This window comes from Pimephales promelas, chromosome 22 (assembly GCF_988280905.1).
Source record: "Pimephales promelas chromosome 22, fPimPro1.hap1.1, whole genome shotgun sequence".
Classification (NCBI taxonomy): domain Eukaryota; kingdom Metazoa; phylum Chordata; class Actinopteri; order Cypriniformes; family Leuciscidae; genus Pimephales; species Pimephales promelas.
Genome location: NC_142790.1, coordinates 23,216,989 through 23,240,654, shown reverse-complemented (window position 1 = coordinate 23,240,654; position 23,666 = coordinate 23,216,989). Strand labels below are relative to the sequence as shown.

Genomic DNA, 23,666 nt, shown 5'->3' with positions numbered 1-23,666 from the left:
TCTCGGGCTCTGGCTCTGGCTGGACGGTCTCGGGCTCTGGCTGGACGGTCTCGGGCTCTGGCTCTGGCTGGACGGTCTCAGGCTCTGGCTCTGGCTGGACGGTCTCAGGCTCTGGCTCTGGCTGGACGGTCTCAGGCTCTGGCTCTGGCTGGACGGTCTCAGGCTCTGGCTCTGGCTGGACGGTCTCGGGCTCTGGCTCTGGCTGGACGGTCTCGGGCTCTGGCTCTGGCTGGACGGTCTCGGGCTCTGGCTCTGGCTGGACGGTCTCGGGCTCTGGCTGGACGGTCTCGGGCTCTGGCTCTGGCTGGACGGTCTCGGGCTCTGGCTCTGGCTGGACGGTCTCGGGCTCTGGCTCTGGCTGGACGGTCTCGGGCTCTGGCTGGACGGTCTCTGGCTCTGGCTGGACGGTCTCTGGCGCTGGCTGGACGGTCACGGGCTCTGGTGTTGGAGTGGGGCTGGTGACGTCATCGACGGTGAAAGATGATCCACAGCTTACCAGCACCCACTCCACATAAGCCGCGAAGCTCAACTGGGAGCCCTCCCCGGACAACTGCTCTCTGGTGGCGGTGTTGAGGCCAGCATATAAAAAGCTGCAGAGGCTGTCGTCCGGGAAGGTGGTAGAGGGGACGAGGTTGAGGAAATCCTCCAGATGGTCCTCCAAGGAACGATCTCCTTGCTCCAAACAAAGCAGTGCTACTGCTGCAAAGGAATCCATTTTTGGGGTCGGTCAATCTGTCACGGTGCGGTGCAGGCAGAAGGACAGGCTGAGTCCAGATTCAATTAATATAACTTTTACTCACAAAAGGAACAGGCAAGGATAAAGATGAACACGAGCAAACACAGGGTAACATCAACATTGACCGACAAAGACTGAATGGAACAGAGGGAACTAAATACATGGAAGAATCAAACATAATGAGGTGCAAACAGGTGAAACAGATGAAACAGGACGCTGAACGGGAGGCTGATGAGGGAGTGAGTTCAGGTGTGCAGACGAGAGGATCATGGGAAGTGTAGTGCAGGAGACGCAGACAGGATGGTGCAGACGCAGACTGTGACAATATCATTATTTATAGTATTTTTTAAATCTATGGTGGCTATTTTACACAATACGTTTTAAACAAAAGTAATAATTTGATCAAATTTAACACTTTTGTTAAGCTATCCACAATGCATATTGTCATCTTGTCAAAAAGTAGAATTGTTTATTGGACATTTGTCTTGAAAATTTATTAAAAAAAAAAGCAATACCGGTCGATTTCCCCTATGAAATTTCTCATGAATTCTTCCTTAAACGTATTATGACTGTGGCTGAATGCTTGGACGGGAATGAACATGGTTTGGTTGAAATCCAGTGTTTATCTGTGGAAGGTCTTCAAAGGTAATTAGACTCCATACTTGTGTGCATACTGCATACTTGGACACACCTTTGGAGGCACGTTTAATCTGAGATGCTTGGAGTAAACAGCGCCCTCTGCTTGTCACTGCTTAATGGTGTGGGAAAAATACATGTTAGATGTAACATAAAATATGTTTTTGTTCTTTTCTGTTTAGGTTAAAAAGGCCTTTTTTGCCTTGGTGGCCAATGGGGTCCGAGCAGCCCCTCTGTGGGAGACCAAGAAGCAAAGTTTTGTGGGTAAGTATATCAAGTATGGTATCAGAATGAGTACAAAACCCACCATATTTTGATACGAGTGACAGAATCCCTTTTGTAAGAACAACAGCCTGATCTTTGATGGTAAAAGCTCTTAAAGGTATTAAAAATCTGTCGTCTTATCAGTTTCCAAGAGCGTTTTCCTTATCTACGGCTTTTTAAACCGAGGGTTGTATTGTAAGTGGAGCAGCTCTTTGGCAGACTCTCTAAGGGAGTGTAACATATACATCCAGATCTCTGTGGCCCTAGAAGAGATTCAGACTGGAGATGATCCTTCCTGTCACCCTCCACAGCACTCAGCGGCCCGCTGATTTAGAGTCTTATCTGTTACCATGACACAACCTGCTCAAAATAGAAGCGTGTGCTGACCAGAGTCTCAGCATTTGCCTCTGGCCCCAATAGAAGTGAAATAATGGTTTCTATGAGTTAAGCAGAATTAGCAGTCAGGAGCTTTCAAAGAAATAGTGTTGTGGAAAATACTGTTCGGCAAATGTTGGGGTTTTTGAAAGATGTCTCTTATGTTCACCAAGGCTGCATTTATTTGATAAAAAAATACAGTAAAACAGGGATATTATGAAGAATTATTACAAATTAAAAAAGCTATTTCTATTTTATTTTATTTTTAAAATGTAATTTATTCCTGTGATGCAAAGCTCAGTTTTCAGCAGGATTTCTCCAGTCTTCAGCGTCATAATGATCATTTTTATTATGGTTTAATCCTTCAGAAATCTTTCTAATCTGCTGATTTGCTGCTCAAGAAAAAAAAAATCAATGCTGAAAACAGTTGTGCTGCTTTATAATTTCTTGTTATCAAGATTCTTTAATGAATAGAAAGTTGAAAACAACAGCATTTATTTGAAATATACATTTTTTTTGTAACAAAGTACTGTAAAAGTCTTGACTTTACTTTTTATCAGTTCAATGCATCCTTGCTGAATAAAATAGTTAATTTAGTTCCAAAATTGTTTATCCCTAAAACCGTATTCTGGACAAATGTGGGCAAAATAGTTTTGATTTATTTAAAAAAAAATACTTCCCTTTATCTGAGTGGTACAAGACTTGGCTACTTTTCCTAAGTTTGCCGCCTGAACACACACACATTTTTTTTCTGAATAAATTCTACAATGTTAAGTGGGTGAAAAAACCTCCTTAATCTTGTATTTGGGTCAAAAATGGGCACCCATAGAAATGAATGGGAAAAACTGTGATTTAGAGCATTTTAAAATAAGCCAAAATAAGACACCAGGTGACAGCAAAGTTGCTTACGTAAAAACATAAAACGTAAAAATAAGCATAATTTACATAAAAAATATGGTACTTTTTGAAGTAAATAAATTAAAAAATACACCCAAAATAAAAAAAACACCATAAATGGATAGACAAAACTTTATCGAAGACAGTGATATAACATTTATAATAAATAAAAATTAGGATCACGCCTGAGTTCTCTGTGCCCACATTTGTCCACAATTACAGGATTAAGGACTATAAAGTGAATATGGTCAAAAACGTTTAAAATTCTGCCATTTACACAGCTTTATGTCATTTCAAACATGTATTACTTACTTTCTTTTGTGAAACATAAAGAAGATATTTGGAAAGAAAGAATTAAATTAGGGCTGTGCAAAAGTTAATTGCGATTAATCGCATCCAAAATAAAAGTCTGTGTTTACATAATATATTTGTGTGTACTGTATATAATTATTTTGTATATATAAATACCTATGCATGCATGTATATATTTAAGAATTATTTGCGCTTAAATTCTGTTTATATATATAAATACATAATCTATATTATATAAATATAAATATTTTATATATGAATAACACATTTTCTTAAATATATACATGCATGTGTGTGTATTTATATATACAAAATAATTATATACAGCACACACAAATATATAATGTTAACACAGACTTTTATTTTGGATGCGATTAATCGCAATTAATTTTTGCACAGCCCTAAATTAAATTTAATATTTTTGTGTGAACGGTTCCTTTAAGAGACCGAAATAAATAAATAAAAAAGAGACGAGTCCTAAATTACATCTTCACGGGTGGTAAAATCATTTAGTCCTGATCTAAAAAAAATCTCTATAACCCAGTGTAAGTGCCTTCATCTTATAAAGCTCGTCCTTTCATTATAAAGGAGTCATATTGGGATAACCTCTCAACACCAACCTCAGAAAATGAATGACTCACCGCACCGGGAGAGGAAACTCATGAGTGACTCAGACTGATCCACAACAGACCCCATGCAATGTGACTGTCTCCACTAAATATCAAATAGCTAACTGTAAATAGTCGTCCTCTGAGGTATCCAGGGACAGTATCTCTCTGTGTCCTCTCTACAGCGATAACACAATCATAACAGACAGCCTGCAGGATACAGCTCACCAAAACACCATCAAGCCTCTGTCAGATATCTGATAAATATGGTGCATTTATAAATTTAATCTCAACCTCATAAAGCCTCGTATTTCCTGCTTTATGTGGCCAGCTGTTGCTGTTTCGGTAGATTTTCTTGTTCTCCCCGGGCTGCTGATCTGTGCTGGTCCACCATAAGCCTCTCAGTGTTGATAAAGGGCTGTTTGAGTGTGTCTGAAGTGCTGAGTCACTTGCCTTCCCGCAGGCTCAGGCACAAATACAGTTATTATTAAAGAGATAGTTCACATAAAAAATGAAATTCTGTCATCGTCTACTCACCCTGATATTAATTAGCAGGGTTTTGAAACCTCTCACCTCTGAGAGCTCTTTTAGGAGTCCCTCTCAGCTTAATTCAATCACCACAACGGCTCCAGCCCTTCAGCACGCTGAAAAATGAATAATTTACATGGTGATCAGGAGGATATGATGCTGTTCTGTTAGTTGAGTACCAGAATAACCTACTACTTTTGTTGAGATTCTGAAGTGCGCATTCGATGGACACTTTACCATCCCAGTCTCTTCCACTGCTCAAGTCTTGCAGCCCCACAATCCCTCATTTCTTCTCTTGCTGATTAAGACTGAGGCCACGATGTGGTCCGGCTTGACAGGAGCAGATAAAAATACTCCTGCACCGTTCATCGCCTTTTAATCAAGAGAGTGATTACACTGTGGTGGTGTGAGCATCAGAAGCTCTCTCTGCTTTCTTCCGGCTCTGATTTAGCCACAGTCCAGAAGTCGGCTGCCAGGGTTTATGTAATGTTGTAAATACTGGCCTCTCAGTTTACAGTCATCACTCATATGTGACTCTTCTCTAGGAGGCAGAACATTAATGTTGACTTACTTTCTACTCGGTGTCGTGTTTATATGTGTGGATGGATTGTGTTAAGGTGCTATATGAGATCTGTTTTAGCTCACGGTTGGCACAACGCCACACCTCTTGGAGAACCTCCCTTCTGAATGAGCTCCACTGTACTGTGTGTTGGGAAACCCATGCCATCTCGTTTTACTTTTTATTAGTAGTTCAAATGAAGACTAGAGAGTTCCTCGCTTTCACACTTGAGTCTTAATATATCTTTCTTGTTTCTCTGCAGGCATGCTGACCATCACAGACTTCATCAACATACTTCACAGATACTACAAATCACCCATGGTACGTCATTTTTGTGTTCTTGTTTTCTAGTTTTCAGCAGAAAAACTGAACTCTTAGGGCCTCAACACACTAACAATTTCATATTCCATTGCTATTTATTCATTCATTCATATATGTATATATGTCATTCATATGTGTATATATGTTTGACCATATATGTATATCTTATACATGGTCTTTCTCATATAATTCTTTTTTAGGGTTTTAGGCCTGAAATCTATTACTCTCAATTTCAGACTATATTGTGATAATAATGGTTATGTTATTTTTATCTATTCATCCATTCATATATATATATATATATATATATATATATATATATATATATGAAGAGTTCAGATGCAAAAGCCTCTAAATGCCATTTGAAATTTTCTTCTTTAATGATGATTTTTATCAAACTTGTATATTTAAGTTCAGTAATTTCACTTGAATAACAATTAATAGGTAATTACCATTGCCATTTAAGTGAAATTACTGAACTTAAATATACAAGCTTGATAAAAATCATCATTCTAGAAGAAAATTTCAAATGGCACTTAGAGGCTTTTGCATCTGAACTCTTCATATATATATACCCCAGACTTTTAACTCTTTTTTGGTGAATTTTTAAATTACAAGTCAAAAGAAAAAATTGTGCAGATTTATTATTTATAGCCGCCTATGATCATATTTACCAGGGGTGCCAATAATTCGCACCAAAACTGCATATGTGCATATATATATATATATATATATATGGCCTTTCTTATGTTATTTTTTCTCTCTTGGGCCTCTTACGCAACATTTTATTTTTATTGCATCATTTATTTATTTTATTGCCTGATTTTGTATGTACTTCACTGACATCAAGTGTTCATGTGTACAGTAAAACACGCTGTATTTATCTTTGCAAATGGGCCTTTGATGGCCATGAGCATTTTGTGAACCTCACGCCATTTAAAATAACTTGAACTGCTCTGACTCCTGTGCTCCGTTTGAATTCCAGAAACACTTCACTGTTTGCAAAAAGTTGCTTATATAATTCACAGCCTCAAATCCGCTGTACAACTTCTCTTCCTGCTCATCATTATTCATATTAGAGTCTTGTGAATTTATTCAAGAACAAAGAAACCACAAATCACTTTGAATAAAAGCAACATCCTCTCACATTTATTTGGAAATGAAACGGCCCATCAGTTCTATTCTGTAGAGACAGGAAGTAGTTAAGATTGCTGTAAAGCTTCTTCCTACGCTTACAGGGAAAGCACAGCTGTGGCTTAATTATTTATCTTTGTGTGCGTATGTTGCATTCTGATGATGGTCTCAAATAGACTCTAACAATTCCACACATGTCCATGTGTTTCTCAATTGGCAGGATGTGTTTTGAAGAGTGCGCTGTTTGTTGGGAAATACCATGATTTTTTACCATTTACTGTATAGACCATTTCACAAGATGTAAACAACACTGGTCCAGAAGCACTTCCTGTTTCAGTTTTTTAACACTACATAAAGCTGGGATAAAATACAACCAACAGAACATTTAAAACTGAATCAAAAAGTTAAACCAACATCTTTAAGATGTTTTCTTTACATGTGAAATAAAGAAAACAGTTACAAACTGAAACAGGAAGTGTTTCTGGACCAGTGTTGTTTACATCTTGTGAAATGGTCTATATACATTTATGCTTTACCGTTCAAAGGTTTGGGGTCAATAAGAAGTTTTCCAAAAAGTCTCTTTTGCTCACCAAGGCTGCCTTTATGATCAAAAATACAGTAAAAACATAATATTGTGCAATATTACAATTTAAAAATGTACTTTATTTCTGTGATGCAAAAAAATCATTACTCCAGTCTTCAGTGTCACATGATCTTTCAGAAATCATTCTAATATGCTGATTTGCTGCTCAAGAAGCAACAGAACAGCATTTAATTGAAATAGAAAACTTTTATAACATTTTTAAATGTCTTTACTTTTGATACAGTATGATGCACCATTTCTGAATAAAAATAAATATTTTTAAAATAATCTTACTGACCCACAAAAATTTTAATTGGTAGTGTAGATTATTAATGAATGCAACATTTCATTTTAAATTTTACATTATATTTGAATTGAAGTCATCTTTAAGAGCAGGTAATTCTAAACACACTAATATTTATATATAAACATCCATTCAGTATTTAGCAATTTGCATAGAACGGAGAAACTATCAGAGTTTATCCAATCATGATGGAGATAATTTATGAGCAGAAGTCTTAAAGGTAAAAACTTTTTTTTTTTAAGTGGACTTTATATCTAATTGTAGAATATGTCCCCTTTAAGTACTGGCACACACTCGCTAACACTCTCATTGCAGCGTTGCAACCCATTTTCATCTCCCATCGGTCATTATCACGCACTGAAAGGTGCACACACACATGCACACGGTAATCATTAGCTAGCATATGGAACAGGAGCTTGTGCATCCTCTGATCAGCCGTGCTTTATTATGATTAGTCATGCGGGTTTAGACGTTACCCTACATCAGCAGTGTGGTGCGGATCTTTAATTGGTGCTCCTATGGGAAGCCTGCTGTTTCTGTGCCTCACTTTCACTCAGTCAGTGGTTTTGCTGGACTATCTCCTTTTCCCAGTTTCAGGAATCAAGCTTTTTTGGGGTTTCCCAAACTTGGACCTCGTCTGTGTTTCTCATTGGTCTTGTTGGTCAACAGATGCTCAAGTTATGTCAGATTGTGTTACATTTTCTCAGGTGTTGGTCAAATGAGGGACGTTAATGTCACAATGGCTCAAGAGTTTTGGGTAACACTTTACAATAAAGTTAATGCTCTGTGGACAAACAATGAACAACTGTATTTTTACAAACTAACAGTAATAAAAACTGTAACAAAAGTATTGCTCATTGTTAGCTCATGTTCACTAATGTTAACAAATGAGACCTTATTGTAAAGTGTTACCATTATTTATTGTAAAATATGCTCATCTGCAACCTATAGTTAAATATTGCTATTACGTATATGTTACCTATAATTTATATATTTAAATACACTTTAATAATTGTATTTATACTAGTTATTTATAATAATTGTATGTAGGCTAATACAATTTAAATACAATAATAATAATAATATACATTTTTCAATTGATACATTTATTAGGATATCAGTATAATGTGAATGTTTGCAATTTGAGTAATAGTCTCTTATTTGTGTTCAGGTACAAATCTATGAGCTTGAGGAGCATAAAATTGAGACGTGGAGAGGTAAGACATTTTCACAGGTGTTTTCCCTCAGTGTTTTCTAGATGTTTTATCAATTTTTTTTTTTTTAACAGAGCTCTATCTACAAGAAACATTTAAGCCTTTAGTGAACATATCTCCAGATGCAAGGTAAGAGCAGTTCATTCATTTCTGTGTTAACATACATATCATTCTTTGCCTTACAATGGAAAGTCTGTGGAAGCATCGAGAACCCTCATTATGTTACCATGTTAGTGTGGGGCTATTTTGAGCCTTGTTAGTGGTATTAACTAGCGATTTTTATTTTTTTAATTACTCTTTGGCCTATATACTAGCATTATACGCTAAACAGTTTTTAAAGATAAAACTCTTTACATTCGATTATCATGAAAACAAATCTCAGAGAACGGTCGACTAGGTACCAATGTGTTATTAGACCAAAGGTTCATTTCGCGCCGGAGTTCTCCTTTAAATTATTCAGTGCACTTCGTCTTGGAAGAGCACAACTCTGAATTTCATCAGGGTTCTCTGAAGTTGCCCTTGTGTTCCTCAGGTCACTGCAGTGAAATTGACTTTCTCTGTCTCTATATTGTGTGTGTTTCAGCATATTTGATGCTGTGTATTCACTGATCAAAAACAAGATCCACCGGTTGCCCGTCATCGACCCTGTCAGTGGAAATGCACTTTACATTTTGACGCACAAAAGGATCCTGAAATTCCTTCAGCTGTTTGTAAGTTCATCAATAGATTTTAGCAAACATTTAGCAATGTTTCTGTTGCCTGTTGTTTTTTAGCTGGGGTTTGGGGTTTAACCGATGCTGTAACAAAGTGCACAGTCATTTCCTCTAGAGTGATTGAGGAAGGAACAGAATGAATGAAAAAGTGCAGAGGAAGGGAGGGGTAAAACGGATGAAGAGGCAGAGAACCGTCCCTAGATTTGTGTAATCTATCTGATCACAATTCCTTGGCCTTATGTGTAAACTGCACTAGTTTATGCACTTAAAATAATGTTTGTTTTTTTGCCAAGCAGCCAATATAATTCCTTTTTATGTAACATGATGAATTGTGAAAGTTGTTTGTGTGTGTGTGTGTGTGTGTGTGTCTCAGGTCTGTGAGATGCCAAAGCCTGCCTTTATGAAGCAGACACTGGAGGAGCTGAGCATCGGGACCTACAGCAACATCGCCTTCATTCACCCCGACACGCCAATCATCAAAGCCCTCAGCATCTTTGTGGAGAGGAGAGTGTCAGCACTGCCTGTGGTGGATGAGTCGGGTATGATTCAAGAGAAAAAAAAAAAACCCCGACATATTTTGTATTCCCATAGAGTGCAACAGTGTCCACCCAGAGTAGTGTTACTTCCGGTAGTGTTTTTTCCATTCATTTCTCCCATAGAGACTTGTAAAAAGCCTTTGCCAAAGTATTATAAGCCATGAATCAAGTCAACCAGCTATTGTGCACGCAACCAGAAGGCAAACGACCCACAGTCTTCGTACTGGAGTAAAGGGTTTAGGCTAGTAGCATAGTGGTGGTGTTATAACTAGTCAAAATGCCCTTATAGACATGCACCCAGGCATCATAAGACGTGGCTTTAATGCCTTGCCTTTGACTAGGGAGCACATCTGACCTCAACACGCAAAAATCCGGTGCAGAATCAAAGTATTTGACGAGCTGCACATGACCACATGGAAGTAGTTGTATGCATCAAGGGATTCGTACGCTCTAATCATTTCTCTTGTATACACACTTGGTGTCTGAATTAGATAATTATGTATATCAGGCCATATAATTACTGGCTACTTCTTGTCATCCACAATCCAAAGATCGTCAGGTATTACGTAGGGATCCGGCAAGTGAGTGAGTATTTTAATATAATCGCCACAGTCGGAGGTACTAAGGCTTCCCACATAATCCATCGTCAAATCTTTGATTTACACTTGCAGTAAAGGAATGTTATATGTGTGCAGTCATGATGCAGATTGTAAAGTAATGTAAACAAGGTTAACTTATATAAAAGCAAATTCGAACTCTATAGAGGCTATTTCCACTTTTTTTGGAAATAGGCTCATTTTACAACTCCCCCAGAGTTAAACAGTTGGGTTTTACCGTTTTTGAATGACGATTTTCTGATATTTAGAAGAATATCAGTAACCAGACCGTTTCTGGTCTCATTGACTTCCATAGTAGGAAAAAAAATATGTACTATGGAAGTCAATGAGACCAGAAACTGTCTGGTTACTGATATTCTTCTAAATATCAGAAAATCGGCTGAATGGTTTCGAAAACGGTAAAACTCAACTGTTTAACTCTGGGGGAGTTGTAAAATGAGCCTATTTCCAAAAAAAGTGGAGTATCCCTTTAAGAGAGAGGTTTTTGTCCCTCCATTGAAAGTCTATTCACTTAAAACACTCTTCAAAATGTTCAATCCATAGAAATCGAGCAGTTTAATCCAAGTCTTGCTAAAAGACATGATCGCTTTATGTGATGAACAGATTTAATTTAGGCTTTTATTTGCATATAAACATCGATCAGGCTATTACATTACTAACTTAGTCTAACATGATAATTCATACATGCATCACACTCACAGTATTTCCGGATTTTGCAGGAAATTGCAATTTAGTATTGAGTCAACAAGAAATTACAAACAATGTGAAATCTATGTTAATTACAATGTTCTTTTACTGAACTCAGCATAACAGATCCGGTATTGTTTGTATACAAAAAACCTGTGTATAAGGAGAATCATACTATTACAAACTTTGATTTGTAGCAACATTTCTTTTGACAATCTTCGAAAAAAGACAGTTTACTTAATGTATTTAGTGAGGGAAAGATCTACAATCCCATGAAGCATTGCTAACAGCATTATCGAATTGAAAACGGAGGAATATAAACCTACTCCTACGACCTCGTAACTCACAGTAAGGCTGTCTTTAATGGTGAGGCTGTCTTAAAGGCTGTCTTTTTAATGTATTTAACTCTATACAGTCAGGAAATGTACTTATTTCAAACTTAATGACTTTTTTCTTTGTATTTTCCACTCTCAGGAAAAGTTGTAGATATTTATTCCAAATTTGATGTCATTGTAAGTATATTTATTTTATTGTTAATTAAGCAAAAATGATTGGCCTATACACCAGACACTCATTATCTTTGTGTGTGTTTGTAGAATCTTGCTGCTGAAAAGACGTACAACAACCTGGACATAAGCGTGACGCAGGCGCTGATGCACAGGTCACAGTACTTTGAAGGCGTCATGAAATGCAACAGATTAGAGATACTGGAAACAATAGTAGATCGGATAGTCAAGGCTGAGGTGAGCTGAGTGTCTTCCTTTATCTGCAACATTGATAGTATGACCAAAAAAAAATGTGCTCAGTTTGAGGTATTCGGTCTATGTATTCCTCCCTCTTGTTTCTTAGTATTTTAGAGCTACTCTAGGTAACTACAGAGGATATTTTCTCCTCTAGAAGCTGATGTCTCTCTGCTCTCCATCAGGTGCACAGGCTGGTGGTGGTGGATGAGAACGGCAGCATCGTGGGCATCGTCTCTCTGTCGGACATCCTCCAGGCGCTCGTTCTTAACCCCGCAGGTATAAATGCTCAGCATCCCTAAAGCTCATTTCCAGCAGGACCCTTCTCCTCTCAACCTCTATCGCCCAAACCACAGGTACTACATACACAGCTGCTGGGGTCACCGAGACGATGCATGACCACTGCCTGGCTCATGAAGTGTGCGCCGATGGCATGTGCTAACTTCCACTTTCTGTTTCCACCACAGAACCAAACATGCTTGGCTTTGATTCCAGAGGGCAGTTGACAAATGATGGCCTGTGTTTGTGTGTGTGTGTGTGTCCACATTTCACCGCATATGATTTTGATTAATGAATGACACTTGCAGCACATCAGAGCCACTGCAGAGCTGCCCATCTGCTGATGGAGAGTGTCCTGCAGTAGTTCAACTCAACCACTCACTCTGTCCTCTCAACACATGCACACAACACACATAATGTCGTAGGTTTTTTTTTTACAGAAGAATCAATATATAGTTCTGCGATAAAGTTTTTGCTGAATATTCAAAATGTTAAAGGGATAGTTCACCCAAAAAATAAACTTCTGTCATCATTTACTCACCCTCTTGTTGTTCCAAACCATTAGTCGTTCATTAATTATTGGAACACAAATGAGAGATTTTAAAGGGATACTCCACTTTTTTTGGAAATAGTCTCATTTTACAACTCCCCCAGAGTTAATCAGTTGGGTTTTACCATTTTTGAATCCATTCAGCTGATTTTCTGATATTTAGAAGAATATCAGGAACCAGACAGTTTCTGGTCTCATTGACTTCCATAGTAGGAAAAAAATATATACTATGGAAGTCAATGAGACCAGAAACTGTCTGGTTACTGATATTCTTCAAATCTTTAACTCTGGGGGAATTGTCAAATGAGCCTATTTCCAAAAAAAGGTGGAGTATCCCTTTAAGAGAGAGGTTTGTCCCTCCATTGAAAGTCTATTCACTTAAAACACTTATGCTTCAAAATGTTCAATCCATAGAAATGCAGCAGATTAATCCAAGTCTTGCTAAAAGACATGATCGCTTTATGTGATGAACGGATTTAATTTAGGCTTTTATTTGCATATAAACATCGATTAGCTAATGTACAGTACACAGAGCACTCAAATATTGTAAATGGAAGTTCAACTGTACTTGCTTGACATGTTAAAAAACACATTGGATCTTGAAGAAGGTCTTATGTGAAGAATGAACCTCATTGGTTCTCGTGTGTCAAGCTAGAATGCTTGAGCGTCCGTTTACTTTACTACATTCAAGTGCTGTATGCGTACGCTGATCAGTGTTTAAATGTAACAATTTTATAGTCTGCAAGGGGTGTGTAAATTTATGACAAAGAATACATATGAGCAGAATTGTATAACCGATGGAATATTGCACATCTTGATGTGATAGACATCTAAATCCAAATCAGATGGTGGGATATAATACACTTCTCTCTATTTTGCCAGAAAACTCAAACTTTCTGAATTCGCTCCTGAGAGGTCGCTGTGTGCTGGGCGCCTGTCTTGTTGTCTGTGAAGTGTGAATTTATAACACTGAATATTAATTGCTGCTGTGAAGAGTGTTATGAATCCTAAGGAGCAGATGTGATGCCGCTAATATTGCAAATAGTATGCATGGATCAAAAGATATTCTGCCCTGGTGTACAGTCCTGCTCCTGGAGATGGACCTTCCTGCAGAGCAGGGTCAGAAATGAATGGAACCTTGAGGCAAAAATGACACCAAAATGAACAATGCCCCTCAAATTCAAGAGAAGGGGCGAAAATGCCCCATTACAATTAAACTAAATGTATTACGACTGTACTAATAGACATACAGCACTCAAATTTGGTAAACAGAAGCTCATGGTTCATTCTCGTGTCACCCCAGCATGTTTGAGCTTTCGCAGGAACTAACGAGGTTTGTTCTCGAATGTGAAGTACGGATGAGCTTCAGTTGACTATATTTGAGTCCATTTTGTGAACAGAAGCCTAGATTAAGTTAGTTAACCATATAAAGTCTCTTTAGAAGGCTTGGATTAAACTGCACGATTCATATGGATTTCTTGTTTTCGGTCAATAGTCTTAAGTCGAAGGATAGAAAACCCATCTAAAATATCAGATCATGAGAGAGTAATTAATGACAGAATTTTCATTTTTGGGTGAACTAGCCCTTTAATGGAAACGTTCTGACCCTGCTGCAGAGTCAAGGAGGGCTGATCTCAGAGCAGCTCTGGTTGAAAATGCATGTTCATGAGCTGCCAACTAGTGGTTATAAGCAGTACTGCAACTAAAAAGAGACCTCTCGTTAACATGTTGTCTGCTCTTTTACCTTTGCAGGCATGGTCAGGAAGGACAGCGAAGCAGAGACGGACTGATGTGTGCTGAGATTGCTGGGCAGTGTGACGTTGCCGGCAGAGACTGGAGACAAGAAGTTTAAGCCACATCTCTGAATTAAACCAAGAAACTTGACCTAGATGTGTGCTGTTAGAAGGCAAAAGAAGGGGTTTAAGGGTACAGAGACTGGTTAAATGGTCTATCATTAAATATATGGATGAAGGTAGTGGCCGCATGAGGCGATTAAGGTGGATCATCTCTTATTCAGAAGGATACTGTGAACTCTGCCTATTATATCACACTAAGCTTCTGCACGCACACTATGATAACTATACTTTTAGCTAGACCTAAAACCACGCCATCTGGTTTCTGAACAGTGGTCTGCGCACAGACTATGGACTGTACCATTACCGCCTCTTTCGGGAGGGGGGTGTCTGTGCGTTTGCAGGGCATTCAGTAATAATCTCAGTATTCAATGCATGTTAGGACTGTTTGCTCCCTGTGTACAGTATATACGATTTTCAGCTTGTGCCGTATGAGCCCAGCTCGCATATTTCTACTTTTGACTACACCTCCTGAATTTAGGAACTGTTGTTTATTTCGTTTAGTCTCCAGCTCAATCCATTTGTACAGTAAATGCAGACAGAAATGGTTTCCTCTCTATCTGTCTATGGTGCCTTCTGTCCAGCAGTTATCGCCCACTACTGGTTGCCAACAGAACAAGAGTAATTGAATGTTTAAACTTATCAAAGCGAATGTCAGAGTTGTTACAAAAACCAAAAGCCCCTTTTTGTCGTTTTAGTGTGTCACCAAATGTATTTACTGAAGAGCTCTACATTTCCTCACTTTGGGTGTTCGTTTTGTTCTTGATGTTTTTGAAATGATGCTGTAAATGATAATTCAAATGTTTATTTATTTATATTTAACACTTTTGTATTTTTGAAAGTGATATCTAAGTGTGAGATGGAAAGAACTATTAAGCCCCTATGCAGTAAAACTTGATGTTGAAAAGTGATTCAACCTTAAAACCCCACTGTCCAAGAGGCGACTGATTCTTGTTTGTATCAATTGTACTGTACCGAGCTTCTGTCTGAAGAATCTACAAGTGCCAGAGAAAGGTATATTTTTCTGTGTATTCAGTGTTGTTTGTAATACTTCACATTATCATGTTAAGTTCTCCTTATTTGTTTTGCAGATATATGTTAGTGCTGTTGTCATGATGTCTAGAGATTAATGCACATCGCTAGCATGAGAATGCTAGTGAATAATCATGCTTTAGATTCATTTTTATTTTACAATTAAATAATAAAAACGAAAAACAATGTCTTTGAAGCTTTTCTTGTATTAAGATGATTCATAAAAATTAGTAAAAATAAAAAATAAGAGGGAGATGCTGCTGTAGCCTGTGTGTGTTGGTGTTTAGTAGCCTACTGAGAAAAAATGTAAGCATTTGTTTAAGAATTTGCCTATTAATTTTTATAGGTTTTCCCATTTATCTGTTTAATCATATCTTTCATAATGAACCTGACATATTTTGCCGACTTAATGTAAGTAACGTAACGTTAGGCTAAATGTTTGTGAGATTGTCACAAAAGTACTACTTTCTTATATAAATAAAATGTTAATAAAATATTATAGATGGAATAATTAAAAGTTAAAATTGGCTTTTTTGTTTTATTTTATTTATTTCTTTTTTTTTACCTGAAAAGCAGCAGTCGCGGATGATATGTGAAATATTTCGGGTTTTAGGCGCGACCAGGGCGCGACTAGCAGGTCATGTGACCTGCCAGGCCTACAACTGGCATATTTCACCATCATCCGCGACTGCTGCTTTTCAGGTAAAAAAAATCCAATTTTAACTTAATTATTCATTAACTTTTCAGTACCTACTACAGCAAGTAGGCCTATTTATAAGGAAATAGGCCTACTTGCTGTAGTAGGTATACTGAAAAGTTAAGTTGCCAACGTAACATTTGGATGTCGTTTCAATATTTAAACCCCCCCCCCCCCCCCCCAAAAAAAAACAGTAAAATTGTTTTTTTTTTTTTAGTAGTTTATTCCCCATTCATCCCATAAGGCTTAAGCAATCAACAAAGCAATATAAGATCATGACAATGCTTGACTTTGTGGTGGACAATGGATCTTCACTTCTTCCAGGATAGCGAGGGGTCCTCTTCTCCAATATTGAGCTTTTTTTTTTCTTCCAGATAATTTTTTATCATTTCGAAAATTTGTCTTATAATTGACGTTTCCAAGATACTGTAAATCACTATAGGCTAGGGCTATGCTCTTTCCCTGCTAGTAACGCAACATGCAGAAGTATGCCTCTGCGAGCGTGTTCCTGACTCGCGCTCATTGGTTCATTTGTCTGATAGCACCTGACTCGCAATCCACCCGTTTCTAACTGATCCATGAAACCATAAAGACAGAGCACGTAGGCAACTTCTTGTCGACAAGCTCAGACCTTCTTTTCTCAAGGTAAATTCATATGCATTTAGTTTTTAGCACTAAATAGAGTAGCCTAAATATAGCCTACTCACTGATGCTGCTTTGTTCTAGATATGCATGTGAGATTAACTACACAATTAGCATTAAAAAATAGGCTAAAACATGCAAATTATTTCCTTAACTCGAACTAATAAGCAATGTTTACATATACAGCCTATTTTATTAAAAATAATAGGCTACTGCTAAATGATATTCCCGTCTATTTACAAAGTTTTGCACTTGAAATATCCTGTTGTGTGTGGACGAATAGGCTATACTTAATTTCATCGTATTTAATATATAAATAGCTACCTATCTCAGAATATTTGCATTAGCAACAGAACACTACAACAATATCTGTCGTTTGCAGATATTGAAAGAATGCGCGCGTGATGATTTTATATTTAGATTTGTATTGTTTCACTTTGCTCGATTTTGATGTCACGCCCCCCGTGAAGTAATTTTAGCGGCCGCAGAATATTCCGCACTACGTGACAGATATCACATAGTCCAAATCGAGCTGGAGCTACCTGCTGGTTTATATTTAAAACAAGCATGTGCCAAATGCATTTATGAAATGTGATCATTTACAATCATAAGCATTTCGCTGCCCATTTAGTCCCCGTGCCGGACACCAATGTCATGAGCAACGGCATTTCACATTCACATTTGCATTTATTAACCTTGCAGACGCGCTCTTGCAAAAGCTCCATTCAAGATCATTTGCTATGTCTCCAGTGAGACTGGTGAAGGTTGAGCAGTCCATCATATGTGGTCATTTATGTGGTTACTCTCTTTATACATGCAACTCCAATACATTCTGTGAACAGGATTCCCACTGTCATGGGGAATCTTGAAAAATGTCACTTTTAAAAGTAAGATTTTGGCACGTTATGGAAATAAATACAATCTAAAATCTTAATAAGTCAAGGACTAAAACTAGAAGAGCAGAAAGTCAGCTCATACAGTTTTGAGACTTGTCAACCCTGTGTGACTTTGCTGAAAGCTTTATGAGTTGTCCATGAGTCCGGCCAATTCATAGCCATTGTTTTTAGATGCTGGCTTCTCGTGCACTGGTGCGGGGACTGCAGTCTGGACTCTGGAGGAGGGTGTCAACTTCATCTGGAGCCTGGGCTGCACATACTCACGGTGATCTATCTATCCATCCATCCACCCATCCATCCACCATCCACCGTTCTTTGACTGTTCTTGTTCATGTGTGTTTGTCCTCAGATGTTGATGTGCTCGATTGCTCCGCTCCTCAGTACAACAACCGCCTGGACACTCCGTTGCCAGATGTTCCATTTGTCAGAAATCTGAGTGCTGAACAGAAGAAACTCAAAGAAAAAGAGAAGGGACCGTGGACCCAGCTCACCAAGGAGGAGAAAATAGCCAGTAAATCTGCAAGGGCTAAGGCTAACTTTTAATCTGCTTTTTTTTTTAAATCTAGCAACAACCTTAACAAGTTGAGGCTAGACTTTGAACTTGGGTGTGGAGGAAACTGTTACTCACCTGAAAGAACACATTTGTCCCTACAGTAGCTGTATAAACATGCTCAGCGTTTGTATGTTGAAGCAGGTACTGTAAGGAAAATAGGATATACAGAACCATTCAAATGTTTGGGATCAATATGTTTTGTTTTTTAAAGAAATAATAAAAAAAATCCCATAAAGACACATTAAATCATTAAAAAACGTATTTCACATAGTTATAAAAAACTTTTTTAAATTAGAAAATTAATCCAAGAATGGCATTTTTCACAAAAAAATTAAGCACCACAACTGTTTTCAACAATAGAGACTAAATACGTATACTTATATTCATACTTTATTATTTTTATAAAATACGAATGGTATTTTAGACATGAAACCAGCATATGATTTCTGAAAGATCATGTGACACTGAAGACGTAATGATGCTGAAAATCCGGGAGCCATTCCATCACTGGATTAGCTAAATTACATTTTAAAATTTATCACAATATTACTGCATATTTTTAATCAACTAAATTCAGCCTTGGTGAGCATAAAAGACTTCTTGCAAAAACATCTTAATTTTGGACAATATTTAATAAAATAAATGTGACACTTGATTAACATTATCATATTATATTATCTTTTTTAAAAGTATTATATCCTATTTTATTATATATTATATTCTCTTATATTACTGTTTGTACAAACACACACACACACACACACACGCTCACAGCTACCAATAGAGCTGATTCAGATCCTTTAGGTGTTAATGGGTTTGAATGCTGATCGAACACTTGGCAGAAACTGATCAATTTTCTTGAGTAGGTATTACTTGCATTACTTGAGTTTAATGTTACGAGGATTCAGAAGGAATTTCAGATGGAGCAACAAGCCACCCCATATCAGCCTGTCTGGCATACATATAGTGATTATTTTTAAAATATTCTTAATATTTTTTAATATTAGATTTTTGTACATTTTGTATATTTAATTATTTTAATATATTTCATATTTATTAGTTTTATATCCCTTTGTGATGTGTAATAGATCATTTTTACCTGGGTAAGATCCCTCAAAGCTAAATTATTAATATAGTAAATGGGTCATGGGTCTTGGGAATTACAATGCTAATGCTGGATATGCTAATGGCAGTCATTCAACCTCAGGTATATAAAGTTCTTGGCCACCAGATGGCAGCGTTGTCCAGCTGTTTGAGTTGAATAGTGGCAAACCTTGCCCTCCAAGGGCAAACTACTAAATACAACTATTAAGATTCAGTCTGTGTTTGTCTCTTTCTTTGCAGTTTACAGGCTCACGCATGAGCTGTCGTTTTCAGAGATGAAGAAAGGCTCCAAAGAGTGGATGACTGTCGTCGGGGGCATCTTCTTCTTCATTGGCTTCACAGGGCTGCTGGTCTGGTGGCAGCGTGTTTATGGTGGGTTTACATATTTATGAAGCTTAAAGTCACCATGAAATCAAAATTGACAAATCTTTTTTTTTTTTATTGGAATATTGCCTATTTATCCATGCATTTCTTTAAATAATACATCTTTATTGTCATAATCTTTAATCAAAATAACTTTCCTTCCCTCTTGCAACAACATCTATTCTCTGATGAAGTGTTTACAACCTGTTTATCACATGAGGTCACAGCATTAGCAAACGACAAAACGAACCAACAACTAATAAATTCCCGATGGAAAAAAATCAAGTCCCGCCCTACATTTTTTCTTGTTTGAAAAGCTGTTTCACTCAGACTATCGCAACTTCCGTTTTATCCGGACTTTCATGGTTTTTGATTGCCAGAATATGGCGGGAAAGCCTTAAATGCTTGAATTTCAGGCATTTCATCGTAACTGATACACTTTGATGTGAGATCCGGATGGATTTAATTGTGTTGATGATTTATTTATTCATCCAATCAGAGTCAGAGATGGTCATTGAATCCAAAATCAACATATTGGCTTCTGCTAAATTAAGCCTCAAAACCTCGCTTAGCATTCCCCGTCAGTGATTTCCACTTGGATTTTGTTCTTTTCGCCTTTTGATTTGTATCCCTTTCCTCTAATGTGACCATTATATAGATCAGACGTGTCAGATGGAGGCCTTTTTACCTGCAGCACACACTCCCACTGCATTCCCTCGGCTGAAATAATTGGACTTGGGTGTGTTTTGCAGTCAGCAGTTTAAAGGAGCAGAAACGAGGGGAAAGATTTACGTGTTTGAGCCTCGGCTTCAGTTCAGGAATCCCTTTAGACCCAGCTGAACTTCTTCACAAATGATAGGAAGAATTCCAAGGCTGTGTGTCTAAGACAGATGGAGAGCAGTTGACATGTTTAAAACAGAATGAGTGTGCATGGTGTGTGTGTGTGTTTGTATAAATGTGTGAGTGAGATCTTGTCGGAAGCAGACGAGTCTCCTCAATCTCGGTCTCAGAAGCCCCAGTTCTTTGAGGAAGGAAGTCAATGCTACATCACCTCAGGAGAGACACAGTAGAGGAAAATAATGCAAGGAGGGAAGGAAACAAAGAAAATGTGAGAACAAAAGTTTGGTGAGGATCCTTGGGGGGGTAGACGTAGTCAAAGTGAGAAAGGTATACAGAAGTCCAAAAGTCGGTTGAGCGATGGGTATTTCCCACATTGTCTGGCTCATGTTGTGACTTGAACAACTCTGCTCTTGGGCGCTGTTCTTCGAACTCATTAAGACTCGTCTGAGGTTGACTTCGGCATTTGTCGGAGTTTATCGAGGAGATTAATCAGGCCTTTTTTTTTTTTGGAGAGCCACCTGAGATGCAGTCGAGCCGCAGGTTCTTGCAGGCATCTCTGCCCCGCGACTGCCCAAAAACTGAAAAGAATTTCCTTCACATACTTCAGGGCAGGTGTACAGACTCCACCTGGCTAAAAAAATAAACTGTTTTCCATAATCTTTTTGATGTGTTCATGAGGTAGAAACTATTTCTGCCTTGAGGGGAGACGCCCTTTGAAGAATTACGTATTGCAAACCAAATTCTACTTTTAGTTAGTAAAAAACTTTTGCTGATAATTTACTCACCCCCATGTCATCCAAGATGTCCACGTCTTTCTTTCTTCAGTCGAAAAGAAATGAAGGTTTTTGATAAAAATATTCCAGGATTTTCTCCATATAATGGACTTCATTGGGAACCAAACGGTTCAAGGTCCAAATGAGAGTTTCAGTGCAGCTTCATGATGAATAAGGGCCTTATCTAGGACCCTTCGAGTCATGACTCGAAAAAAGATTTGTTCATTTTGATGAACGAGTTCGAAAAGGAGAGTCACGAACGCACATCACAGAACAAAGCAAGGCGAGTATTTGTGCTTATACAACTTAAACTTTTTTATTTATTTTTTAAATGACCGATCGTTTCGCTAGATAAGACTCTTATTCATCGTCTGGTGTCGTTTAAAGCCCTTTGAAGCTGCACTGAAACTCTCATTTGGACCTTGAACCGTTTGGTTCCCATTGAAGTCCATTATATGGAGAAAAATCCTGGAATGTTTTCATCAAAAACCTTAATATCTTTTCGACTGAAGAAAGAAAGACATGGACATCTTGGATGACATGGGGGTGAGTAAATTATCAACAAAAGATTTTTTAAAAGTGAACTAATCCTTTAAGAGTCTACATATACTGGGATTCAACATTTGAACCTGGAGACAAACAAAGTTTTACCATTTTGAAAAATGTACAACAAAGCATTATTATTATAGCAATGTAAGAATTGGCCTATACAACCCCTGTTGAAATGGATGATTTTTGTGATGTAATAATGAAAAAAAGATAAATCACAACAGAATGTTTAATGTAAAAATTACAATGAAGACCAAAGTGACATTTCAGAGAAAATTATAAAATATAAAAAATCAATATCTGAAAATAGAAATATGTTTTTAATTCAAATTTATTTTGTTATGCTGTTAGTTAAAAAACAAAAACAATAGATGCATTTATTTTGAACTCTACTGTACCAATTTTCAATGCATCATTCTTACAATTTGGTTATGAAATAATATAGGCTCCACCACTGCAACCTTTTTTTGACCGAGTGTATTTGCATATTTATTTGCTCCATTTTTACATGAAGCAGGTTTGTGATATTAGCAGACGTGTTTGTGCATGGTGTGCAGACACAATTGTTTTCTATAATTTGTTTATTTTTTTGTTGCCTGTTCTTCGCCTGGAGGATAAAACCCCAGCAGAAGAGTTTGAGCTGGCAGGTGCTGCCCTCTGTTAGGACACTTAATTGCTGACTATCTGGGTTTTTTTATTCTGCTGACAGGTCTACAGTTCCACTGAGGGGATTTTGCACAATAACTGACTTCCACAGCAACATCTTTCCTGCTTTTTTAATTTCATGATTTACCAGAGTTTTATCTTAAAGGGATAGTTCACTTTGAAATTAATTTTTGATATGTTTTAGCTCACCTCAAGGGCATCCAAGATGTAGCTGTCTTTGTTTCCACAGTATTTTCAATTTTGATATTTTTAGGTCAAACCGTTCTTGTCTGTCAGTCAAATAATGGAGGTCTATGGTCACCACTACCAGTTGAAGGTAGCCATTGACTTCCATAGTAGGAAAAAAAATCAAGTCAATGGCTACCGTCAACTGTCTGGTTACCAGCATTCTTCAAAATATCTTCTTGTGTTCAACAGAACAAAGAAATTTTATACTCACAGATTTGGGGTGATCAAATTAATTTTAGGATGAACAATGTATTTAATCAAGAATTTCTCTAAATTCTTTCTTCATGTCACCAATTATGTTTTTGTCTGTTTGGCAGTGTATGGTGACGTTCCGCACACTTTCTCTCAAGAGTGGGTCGACAAGCAGACGCAGAGGATGATAGATATGAGAGTGAACCCCATCCAGGGATTCTCTAATAAGTGGGACTATGAAAAGAAACAATGGAAATAAATGCATTCTGATGTAATAATAACTGAGAATGTATCAGGTTTGCATTAACGAGACGTTTCAAACTCAATAATGCTGTGTAACCGGCAGCCTTAAAATATATTCCTGTGTGAATCCAAATAAATGCACTGAATTAAACTCAGAGCTGCTTCAGTATTCTGGCTTTGTACTGTTTGTACTGAGAACAAAGCATGTGTGTTGGTACATTTAACCTGATACCTGACTACGGTAGAATTGAATATGCCTTAACATGATTGGCTGGGGCAGGTGGAGTGAGAGAGTGTGTTATTGGCTGAGTTAATCCAATCACTTTTCAAGTGCCTAAAATGACTTGTATGACAAGCTCATTATAAAAGTACATATTAAATGTATTGTTCCACAGTGCTTAAAATAGTTTTAGATGAAGTCACACTGCGAGTCACATCTATC

General features: G+C 37.6%; 2 protein-coding genes across 8 annotated transcripts in view; both read left to right on the top strand.

The window, feature by feature from the left end:
- prkag2a (protein kinase, AMP-activated, gamma 2 non-catalytic subunit a) overlaps nucleotides 1–15,674 on the top strand; it is a 59,513-nt gene extending 43,839 nt beyond the window's left edge. For 6 of the 7 annotated variants that reach the window (XM_039684652.2, XM_089125972.1, XM_039684656.2 and 3 more), the window contains 10 exons: nucleotides 1,555–1,636; nucleotides 5,178–5,236; nucleotides 8,429–8,474; nucleotides 8,546–8,600; nucleotides 9,055–9,181; nucleotides 9,558–9,723; nucleotides 11,499–11,536; nucleotides 11,621–11,767; nucleotides 11,950–12,043; nucleotides 14,346–15,674. In XM_039684652.2, the coding sequence (XP_039540586.2) occupies nucleotides 1,555–1,636; nucleotides 5,178–5,236; nucleotides 8,429–8,474; nucleotides 8,546–8,600; nucleotides 9,055–9,181; nucleotides 9,558–9,723; nucleotides 11,499–11,536; nucleotides 11,621–11,767; nucleotides 11,950–12,043; nucleotides 14,346–14,383 (852 nt within the window). In that variant the 3' untranslated portion in view covers nucleotides 14,384–15,674. Of the gene's footprint in view, nucleotides 1–1,554; nucleotides 1,637–5,177; nucleotides 5,237–8,428; nucleotides 8,475–8,545; nucleotides 8,601–9,054; nucleotides 9,182–9,557; nucleotides 9,724–11,498; nucleotides 11,537–11,620; nucleotides 11,768–11,949; nucleotides 12,121–14,345 lie in introns of all 7 variants that reach the window. The other variant, XR_005624561.2, reaches the window with a different exon arrangement.
- A 1,039-nt stretch (nucleotides 15,675–16,713) lies between these two features.
- On the top strand, nucleotides 16,714–23,379 carry cox4i1l (cytochrome c oxidase subunit 4I1, like). Its single transcript, XM_039685152.2, has 5 exons — nucleotides 16,714–16,820; nucleotides 17,885–17,978; nucleotides 18,063–18,224; nucleotides 19,611–19,742; nucleotides 23,107–23,379. The coding sequence occupies exons 2-5, from the start codon at nucleotides 17,885–17,887 to the stop codon at nucleotides 23,238–23,240; spliced, it is 522 nt and encodes a 173-aa protein (XP_039541086.1). The 5' UTR covers nucleotides 16,714–16,820; the 3' UTR covers nucleotides 23,241–23,379.
- The last annotated feature ends 287 nt before the right edge of the window (nucleotides 23,380–23,666 follow it).